The 11,048-nt window shown below is 36.0% G+C and overlaps 1 protein-coding gene across 2 annotated transcripts; it reads right to left on the reverse strand.

Annotated features, from left to right (window-relative positions):
• Positions 1-211: 211 nt before the first annotated feature.
• UBE2D3 (ubiquitin conjugating enzyme E2 D3) lies at positions 212-8,507 on the reverse strand. 2 transcript variants are annotated; one of them, XM_085325685.1, is made up of 7 exons: positions 8,409-8,507; positions 8,293-8,324; positions 5,597-5,674; positions 4,635-4,740; positions 3,143-3,236; positions 2,762-2,811; positions 212-1,709 (listed from the first exon to the last, which is right to left on the reverse strand). In XM_085325685.1, coding segments are annotated over exons 1-6 (360 nt in total). In that variant the 5' UTR covers positions 8,410-8,507; the 3' UTR covers positions 212-1,709; position 2,762. The 2 variants fall into 2 exon arrangements, with proteins under 2 accessions (XP_085181811.1, XP_085181812.1); XM_085325686.1 differs by lacking the exon at positions 2,762-2,811.
• Positions 8,508-11,048: the final 2,541 nt, after the last annotated feature.

The following is an 11,048-nucleotide window of genomic DNA, read 5'->3' on the forward strand; positions in this document are numbered from 1 at the left end:
GTCACAGATGCACAATAAACTGATAGTACAAGACTAGAGAAAATGAAGCTATGGATGTTAAGAATGGAGACCAAAAAAACCAACCAGGAAACAAACAAGGAAAAATATGAAGGAAGAGGGCAGGAAACAATAGAGCCGGATGCTTAGTAATGCCCTTGTTGCTGCAGCGATAAACTAATGGCACAAGACAATGTTTCTTGTAGAACAAAAATCCAATAGCAATGAGTCTTTATTCACGTTTAGTCACCTGACATGAGGAAAGTGTCTGTTGCATTAAAATAGTCATTAATGTAAATGGCAGCATGGCTGAACAAGTCCTTTTCAATGGTAATGAACATCCCACATAGTAAAGTCACTTCAACACAGCCTCATGACAATTCCCACATCAAAACAGTACTTTATTTTATATTTTTTGCCTCATCATTACTCCCACATTAAGATCTTTCAGCTGTCAAGCATACAAGGTGAAGAAAAAGGTTCTCAGTCAGCAAACACAGGTGCATCAGGAAGCATCTCCACAACACACCACTTCAGATCTGCTGGGTCCCAAGTCCATCCTTGAACGCTGGGCTCCCAGCACCAAGTGTAGCACACAACTAAGGCTACACTACTATGTTAGCTTATTAATTCTGCATACATCAGGCCGAACAATGTGTCAACCTGCAACAGACTGAGTATTATAACTGAAAATGGCAAAAGATTCGCTCTATCGAACTTTACATCATTATTTGATGTTAAACAATGAGGCAAATCCCAACAGTATATACAAAAACCAGCTTTGCTTTTACAAAAGATTTTGTTTCCCATATTGATTAATCTAGGCAGCTAACTCATTGGTTTATGCAACTTTATTGAAGAAAATAAATCAATTACTAGCAGAGCTATTAGTTGATCACTCATCCATTGACAACTTGCATCATTTATTCAGTGCTATATTAAACAGTGTTTTGGAAGACAGATTAACTAATAGCTCCAAGCCTCCTAACAAAATTTAAATGAATTACAAAAATGTTCTTAGACCCTATTTTGGAATACAAGGGATGTTTGACTTCCAATTTCCATTCTCTGTAAAACAAGAACTGGTCATTCCTTTATTGACATGCATAAGATACATCACATTTTCTGTTCTGCTGATGCTATAGTTTCAGTACCAATTCTCCAGACACATCAGTTATGAGCAAAAGTTTATAGCAAAACCTCATTTCTCTAACACTGGAAGGTTTAGAACAAGATGGATGTTGCTACAGCAATGTTACTTCTTTGATGGGAGAAAACTGAACATCCATCTCCCCTCCCCCCTTCAGGTGATATCTTCAGTATCTGTTAGAGAGTGAGGAATGATTTTTTTTTTTAAATCTCATAACCAAGTTAGAATGAAGACATTGGCCACATAATACACATGCTCCATTAAAAAAAAAAATCTGAATCTTGGGCAATTGTTCTTGTGTAACTACTTTACAGATTCTAAAAGCAGTTATTGTCCAAAGCTGGAAGAACTAAAGTCTTCTCAGATGAGCATGTGCATGAATGGAAGGAGGTAAACAAAAAAAATAAAAAAGATGAGGTCTGATAGGGGAGCAGCCGGATAAGAAAATCAAAAAAGGAACAGTAATTTAAAGTTTATTCCAGCTATAATGCAGGTTATTCTGACTTTAAGGTAGCATCACATGGCATACTTCTGAGTCCATTCCCGAGATATTCTGTTGTACCTGCAAACAAAAACAGAAATTGAATTAGTGCCAGCATAAAAACAGGCCAATGATAAATTCATACTTTACCCTCATCTCCCTATTCTTCATCACATTAAGAGAAATTTCTTTCTACACTAACAAACCGAAAAACCCTGAACAAATCCCTCCCTAGACTGACCTGGATATTTTCTAATCTACATAAAATACTTCAAATCTAAACTGAGCAGATTTGCTAGAAGTTTGTTGTGAAAGACTGCTGAAGGGGAAGGAATAGAGACCACCTGTGGTGGGAAGGGCAAGGGGAGTGTTTTGTTTAAATATGGTCCTTAGGATAACTAATATAGAGTATCACATGCCATCAGTAAAGATTACTTGGTTAATGGTATCATTGGATACAGAATTTATGTCAATTTTCCTATTTTAGAGTAAGACAACAGTAAGCATCTCTTCATGCTCAGTATTCTCTATTCACATTAATATACTGCTCAAGCAATTAAAAAAAAAGGAGTAGTAACAGACTATCTTTTTAAGTACAGTACTTCCACAGGAATTGAGCTGACAATTAGTTTGTACTTAACTCCATGCTTGTCAGTAGTAAGTTTTCAACTATACAAGCAGATCATAACTCCTATTTTCCTGGTATGGAGTATGTAGAAGACAAGACATTGCTGAATAATAAAAAGTTTAAGTTTGGATAGTCTAAATTCATGCATTTCTATGCATGAGGTCCGATTATAAAGTACTGTTTCCAGGGGATYATTTTTAATGAAATTCTAATAAAATCTAGGTAAATACTTACCAGAACAAGTTCACAGGCTGGCTCCAAATTGGGTAATTATTTCTTTTTTTTTTCTTTTTTTTTTTTTTGACATGCAAGAGCAGTATCTGTGAGAAATAGTGACTAGCCAATACATTTCACACTAGCCACAGACCAAGCTGTTAAATATTCGGGTTCAGTAAATGGTGCATCCATTATCTGTTAGTTAATCCAGTGCTTTAAAGCATGCAGCACTCAAGTGCTGACAAGTTTCCATTTTGTTAAATGCACCATAATGTGCAGATATTCTTACCCTACAGCATAGCGTATTTCTCTGTCCACTCTCTTGCTAACCTATTGTACCTAATTGGATAAGTATATTTAGCATTAATATAAGACCAAAGGCTACTTCATATAAGTTTGCTATTCAAGCATAGTAAGCCAGTAAGTAGGCAATATACACTTTCAAATACTGCCACATTTGTGAGAAAGATATTCTCCCTCCCCCACAACTTCAAAGATACTAAGTCTCTTTGTTTTTAAACTTTGCACTAGCAAGAAGAATAGGTATCTCTTCGACACACAAGTTTTCTCCATCCCAGATTTTCACAAAGGGCATACTCAATACAACTGCTGTCTGACAGAGAGCTCTTCACAGTCTGTGGAAGTATGTCTTACGTAATGCTGTACTTACTTGTCTCTGTCTGTTTTATAGATACGTGCAATCTCTGGCACTAGTGGGTCATCTGGATTTGGATCACATAACAGTGAACAAATGGATAAGAGAACTGCAAAACACAAACAAACCAACCTCAATAGCAAAACAGGAGCAAGGATTTCAGAAACAATGGAGCATGGCTCTGCGCATTAAGACAATGTCAGCATGCTGGAGGGCCCCAAAAGCCTTTTCCTGATATACAGCCAAAGTAAATTTGTAGCCTACCCTAAATAAAAAAAAGTCCAAAATGATTTAAAATTCCCAAGAACTGTTTGTTTCGCATTTCCCAATACTCACTGCCTTCCACAAACACACACAAAAATAGGGCTGTTGTCCTCTGAACTATGATACAAGGTAGCAGCTAACTAGAGCATGTTACTATGTATTCTGATGATCAACATATTCTGTGTTTTTTCATCACTAGAATCAGAACTTTCAATCAGACTCTAGTCTTCCTCTGTAGTGTCTAAAATTGGAATATTCCAATCTGCACTGATAAAACTACAGGTATGTTGTAAAATAAAGGAATAAGACTGCTAGGGAGACACACTGTTGCAGGCCACTATAGGATCTGAGTTCTCTACTCTCACAGCAGCTTTAAAGAAAAAYGGTGGTGACAACATTAAAATGTAGGGGATTCACATTCCTATCACAAACATACTCCTTGGACAGACAAAAATTACAAGTTCTATACATAAAAAAGCACTTTGAGAGATCTTTTGAAGCCACAGTGACCAGTGTAAGCAGCCAAATAAACAAAGTTCTATCATCATGAAAGTATTTGAGAACTGGCATTTACTATAGTAAAATGAAGAAAGTTACAAAGTTTCTATTGCGGCACAAATTCAGCTTATCCTGAAGCACAATCACTAAGCTCAGTCCCTGAAGACAATGCCACTGTATGGTGGCAGAAAGCAACACGTATCAATATCCATTTCCTTTTATTTCCTATCCACAGAGATATAGAGATATGCCAATATAAATCAAAATGTAATTCTAAACAGACTCAAACATTTACATAGACTTCCTTATTAAAAACTGAAGTGAAACAAACCATCTTTAAATTGAAAAGCAAAAGTACATTTACATGCACAGGTGCAAACAAGCAGTTTCTCAGCTGTAGCTTGAACAAACCACCGTAAGCCTGCTTCAATTCAGATGCTGGCAGTCCCCTCTGGGACCAAGCTAGTAAGCATCGCTAAGAATTCTGAAGCAAGTAAGTGGCCAGACAAGGCCTTAAACAGCAGAAGGTGTTTGAAAAAACAAACATCCATTAAAAATCCAGTAAGATATCATTATCAAATTGGAAAAACACAGGTTAGAATGACTAAGGGTTAAGAGAGAGAGAGAGAGAGAGAGAGAGAGAGAGGCAGGCAGGGAGGGAGAGATGGGGCAGGAACAAGACAATCAAAGCTAAAAACACAGTATTCAACAAAAGATTGAAACATTTCTCCTTCAGAAAAGTTACCTTTAGAAATAGTTAAAGCAGGAGACCACTGTGATCTTAGAATATCGAGACAAATGCTGCCATTACTGTTAATATTTGGATGATAGATTCTTGTTGTAAATGCAACCTGTAATTAAAAAAATAGAAAAAAATGTGTTTCAGTCTGTGACAATTACGATGTTGCTTTCTTTTCAATCAAGCTATTAGTCAACTCAATTTATTCTAAAAGAAAAGTAAGAAATTAACAGTTAGACTGCATTACAAATTCACAAAAATGCATCCAAAGCAGCAGCCTCTGGATTTCAAATTACTAGGCACTCTAATTAGAATAGAAAGAAGTCAAATATGAGGCTATGTTTTAATCACAGACACCTGTAACACAATGAAGACACACATCAGAACTGTTTCAGCCACGGCAACATGGCCATCATAGAGCTAAAGAACTTCAAACACTATGGCCACTCCAAGTTTTCCAATTTTCATTCAGAATGAAAGTGCAGGTATACTCTTTTTGCAATTTTGCCAGCTACTAACATTATTTCACAATTATCACCAGATTGTAACAGATACAATATTAATTGATTTCAGACTCAACACTTCTCTCCGCATCATTAGGGTCACATTTTTATATAACATCCCAAAGAGCTAAACAGTAAGACTTGACAGTTCCCTAGGCAAGAATTCTATTACAGTAACGAAAGCCAATGAGTTTTCCTAATAATTAGACTGTTACAAAAACAAAAAAGAAAACAAACAATTCCAAGCAGTTTAGAATTACTGTGTGTGAATATGCTCCTTGAATACATGCCAGCACATAAGTTAGTGGGCCAGTCAGAGAGAGATAGGCATCTAAGATTTTTTTTATAAGAATATATGAATGAAATGAGAATTTGACATTAATAGAACTCAAATATTCACAATTGCTATCCTGCACTCAGCTCCTTAAAGAGCATTAATTTCATGAATGAGAAAGTAATACTTACCTTAGGTGGTTTGAAAGGGTAGTCTGTAGGAAAGTGAATTGTCAAGAAGAATACACCACCCTGATACGGACTGTCGTTCTGTCAAAGCAAGCAAATAATTCTCCAATTATCATCTTCAGGACTACATTTCACTGAAGATGTAGTTTTTAAATACATAAAAGGACAATGAATGCGTTTAAACAATGGAACTGTTTAATCCACTAATAAAACAGATAAAACAGAGATGCTGCTAAAATTTAACTACTACTTCCTAAGGTTAAGTGATGCAGAACAGATATGTGACACATTTTGGATGGACCTCTCTGAGCTAACGCTTCAAAAAAAAAAAAAAAAAAAAAAAAACTTCTGTGACAATCCACTCAGGACAACTTGCAAAGGCATTCAGATCTCTGAGATAATGCCAAGAAATAACAATAACAGATAGGAAGTCTTATCTAACAAGTTCAAGAACTTGAAGTTCTGCGCTTGGAGAGCTCATGTTACAATCACCCAAGCAATCACAGCAAAAGACAACTCAAAGGCTTCCCATCCCCTAAGGTCTCTCTTTGGTGTAGGCACTGTTTAGCTCTGCAGAAAACCTCTCCTTACACACAACTAACTCTCTGCTCCAAAAAAACAAAAAACAAAAAAAAACCAAACAAACAAACAAAAAAAAACAAAAAACCCAACTTCCTCTCTGTTAGAAATTCACCATAATCTAGTACATGAAATATTTTACATTCCCCTGCTCCAAAGAAACAGATATAGGAAGAATTCACTCAGATTTGAATACTAGCAGTAAAGTGTATGAAAGCGGAGAGAGGAGAATAAATGGAGTGATCAGTCATAGATTGTGTGAGTTACTACTTAACAAGAAGAAAGATGTTGTAAGAAGTTTTAGTTTGAAATTACAACTAAAAATTTCTGAAGTGGAACTATCTAACTTTGTTGTTTAACCTACAGAATACAGTGCTTTTAATTCCAGTCTCAAGACTATGAAAAATGGATTTGACACACAGAGCTCAAAGTACACTTCTGAGTTACTTAGAAACTGAACTTTCGTATTGTTTGAAAGAACATTTCACTTACGTAAAGCAGTAAGTACATCTTACTATGTTAAATATCAGTAAATGAAATTCTGTAATACAAGACGAGGGACAAAAACGTGTCAAAGTGTAGGTTATATGCCACACAATCTCTGCCGAAACCACAGGAATAAAATCATGACCTTCTGTGCTTGATCAATGCATACTACTTCAGGAGCTGAGGAGCCAGCAAGCAACCCTTTTTCTACACCCTGTCTGGGATACATTTTAGCAACTATAGAAGCAAACTCCTCCCAGAATCTGTTAAAACTAGAGAAGACAAACCATGCGTGCTCCTCTACATCTTACCAACAAAACCACAGCCTGTATAATGTCATATTAAATGCAGATGTGGAATGCCAGATGACTGGCAGTACGATCCTTATCTTTTACTAAGAACGTTAAGCAACACTACAGGCTCATGAGAACTAGTAGCACCACATTATCCTCAAAGTACCTCAAAAAAACAATCTTGGGACTAGAATACAGACAGACCTTTTTGACTGACACAACATATAACATACAGAGAAAAGGAGCTGTACATTATTAAATCAGAARGCGAAGCTAAAAATATTTATCCTATTTTTGAAATCAACTGATGTTTACTACCTATGACCATGCCAACACAGCAGCCACATRCATTCAGACTCAGTACAGTGAAGAAGATTCCCTGCATTTCAAATATGAGTGTAGATATTGAACAGTTTAGTCTTTCTGAGGCACTTCGTTACATTCAACAAGGACCAGAGACTTGGGAACACAGAACCATTTTGCCAGTCAGAAGCACCTCAAATAAGCAAACTCTCGGCGGTGACCTGCTTAAACCTTTATATGCTTTGTAGCCATACATCAAGTCAGAGCAGTACAGCATCACCAATACTTAATTCCTACTCTGCAGCCGCAGCCTAAGCAGAAGCATCACATAGGGGCGCCAGGTCTATTGGCATCTGATRTTTGTCTCCTTAAGTTACAGGTGGTTTCCTTTTCTAAACATAGATAACCAGCCCCCAGAGCTCAGTACGCCAAGTGTTCAAAGGTTACATTTTTAATAAGTCCAAACAGCTGTCCTCTTTATTCTAACATGGATCACCTTGAAGTTTCAGATGGGCACTATCCATATACATATGTGTTTGTACATGCATGTGTGAGTATCTGTGTATACACACTCTTAGTCACATGCAGAACCTCACATTTCAATAACTTTTTACCTTCTACTCCCAGAAGTATCCAAGATCTCAGTGTCTGACACTAGATCAAAGAGGGCATCTCTAATCTCTTCTAAAATCCACACAAATGCAGTCCCATTAAAGCTGGCACTAGCCCCAACTACAAACAAGGTCCATGCTAGATTCAAACTGCTGAAATAGTCAAACATAAGCTAAGTTTCTAGAAACTAAGTAATCATGCCTTACACTACTCTAAAGATTCTTTCTGCTCAAATACAGGTCCTGATACAACACTTCAGCAATAAAATAATCATTGTGAGAAGGYGTTTTTCTTCCTTCATTTTCTACCAGTGTAAGGAGTGCTTCTAGAACTAAAGCCTGATAAGAGGATTAAAAAAAAAAGTTCTTCCTGAATAAGAACCACTATATAAGTTTAGTATTACATCACAAGAATTAGAATACTTACAGGTCCCATAATTGTGGCTTGCCAATGAAACACTACAAAAGAAAAACTCCGCATTATTATCTAGGCATGATATGCTTTGAGTTAGCAGAGCAAAAATGAAACTTAAGGTTACTTACTGTCATCTCCAACGGGGCCCGCTGAACACTGTGCTGGAGGATCACGGGCTAAGTCGCTAAGTTCCTTAAAAACAAAACAAAAATCTGTTCAGGGAACATTAATGAATTAAACAATCATTTTCACTGAATGTCCAGCAAAAACAGTTTTTCCATATACAAACACAAGAGAACATGCAATAGTAGCCATTAGAACCACTAGATCAAAAATGTCTTCATAGAAGAAGATTGCCAGAATTGGTTATGAAGATAAATAGTTACAATGACTGTGTTTTTCCAAATGCAAATCATTATTCTATGCCCCTGTTAAGATACTCCTGCCGCGGTGGAACAGAGGACAGGAGGACAAAGAGCATGACGTGGGGAAAGTCCAACCCATTTCTGATTGAGATTTTCAAGGATTAAGTCTTACTTGGAGAAGCCTTAAGWAAGAAAGAAAAGGGAAGTAAGTTATTGATTATAGTCTTCATGATGCACTATGCATATGAAATCTGAGTTTTTAAAATCTGAGATTTTAGAATTCAGATCAAACAGGACACATCTTGCATAGATTGAAGTAGATAGGAAAAATAAAAAGGCTGACAAATGCTGGGAAACAGGCAACASATCTGTATTTTGTATCTTAAACTTTATGTTTAAGACAATTATGTCTTTAAAAATTCCGAATAACTGAGCTGCAGAAACCAGTGCCTTGCGTCCCCCATAATGGAAGAAAAAGAAACTTAGAGCAGAAAATTCCTTGTCTGGTATCAGGATTGCTGTGATGAGTCAAATAAAACTCAGTAAGAATTTCAAATCTGTTGCCCTGTTTAATCACTATGTAGTGTCTTTTGATTAGTGTAAATTTAATTTTAAAATTAAATTTATACTTCCATTGAAGTACACAGAAGATACTTTCCCTCTTCCTTGCTCTCTTTTTTGAATCTAAAAATGGCTTCAATGACTTCTATAAATCTGCACTTGTCAAGATATCTAGATGTCAAGAGAAAAGAAAAAAACCTTCTCTTTCCTATGCATTGTCGCACACAAGTTATTTTGCTACAAGTCTCTACAAGTCATTAAAAAAAAAATCTTTCTATTATGTTGTTAGACATTCAAGAAACCAAGGCCTGCCTGTTACGTTGAGAACAGACATGCAATTTGGACCAGACAGCTAACAGTTTTGTCTGCAAAGACCCTAACATATCCTTGAAGTTTGACAAATTTAGCACTTAATAAAAATTTAGCTAATGTCAGCCAGCACATCAATCAGAACAAATACTATTCACGTAATTTGAACTTAACGCAAACACCTTGTTCTTTGGTAAGATGATAGTTGCTGCCAACACAGAAAGAGGTGGACACTACTTCAACAAGTAGAGACCTTTTTAGGTTTTAAGAAAACTTCAGACCCTCGTTTCCTCTCCCCATACATGCTAATTTTGTTCACCTTTAAAATCAGCCAGAGTTGACCTTTGCACTGGAATCAGACTATACCATAAAACTGAATTATATCAGGTGTTCATAAGTAATGGTAGAGTGAAATTAAGACTATGATTGAATTCAGTGCTGTTATTTAAAAGCATGGACATGAGTTCTTCTTAGATCATCCAGTTAAATCCCATTTCTGTGCTTTTCTCTATCATACAACACTCCCCAGTTATTATTGGGGGACCCTGTAATGCCCTTATTTCTGCAATGTAATATTACTTATTAGGTCCCTATATAATTCAATGGACTGCCCTCCAGAAAAACTTGTTAAGTTACATTTATATTACTTATGTCTAAGAAGAAATGTAAAAGAATCTTCAGCTGCAAAATGTAGATCTTTCGATTTATAAGAATAATCAGTCATTCTTCCAAAATCTGGTAAAACAAGCTTCCACTGTATCTTTTGTTCCTTAACATAAATTGTAGCAGTATAGCGAGCAGAAAGATGTAAGTGCTAATATTTTAGCATTGTGTGGTTACTACTGAAATATTTGATTTAAATTGTGTAAGAAGTTCAGATGCTCTTTTTGGAAAACTATGATGAAACCAAAAACTACAGAGTTTACTGGAATCATAAAAGTGAGTAGTATGAAAGAAAGGGTAAGAAAGGTCTTTAGCATAAAAGCAGACATTCAGAGAGGTATGTGCAATAGACTAGAGAGCTCTTCAAAACATACTCTCTTCAGAGAAACAAGAAAACAGTACTCAAGATAAAATGCACTTGACACATAAAATACCCTAACATAGCAGAAATATTAAAGAGTATATCAATATTGCAAGAAAAAATAAATTGAKAGCAAGTGTAAGACAAATAAGCTTAGGAAGTCCCAGTGAAAAATGTGTGCAGAAAAATAGCTTCACTCACAGTAATTTACCAGTTGAAACATGAGTTTTAATACCCTAATATCCAGTCATTTCAAAATGCATGCCCATACTTAAACTGTTCTAGAGAACAAACAATGACTTTAATAAGGTAAAAGACTAAAGTTTGTCTAGCCTACATCACACAGGCACAAAAAAAAAGCTAAATAAGGCAATTTGAAATATAGATAGGGTTAGGAAAACATGACACAGCACTTAATATTCTGACCACAGAACAAGTAATTTATCTACAAAAGTCAGAAATACAAGATGAGATTGTGTACTTTCTTGTTCTCTCCTCTCCTTCCTTAG

The sequence above is a fragment of the Rhea americana genome, unplaced genomic scaffold (assembly GCF_003343005.1).
Source record: "Rhea americana isolate MKP2758 unplaced genomic scaffold, rheAme1 scaffold_99, whole genome shotgun sequence".
Taxonomy (NCBI): Eukaryota; Metazoa; Chordata; class Aves; order Rheiformes; family Rheidae; genus Rhea; species Rhea americana.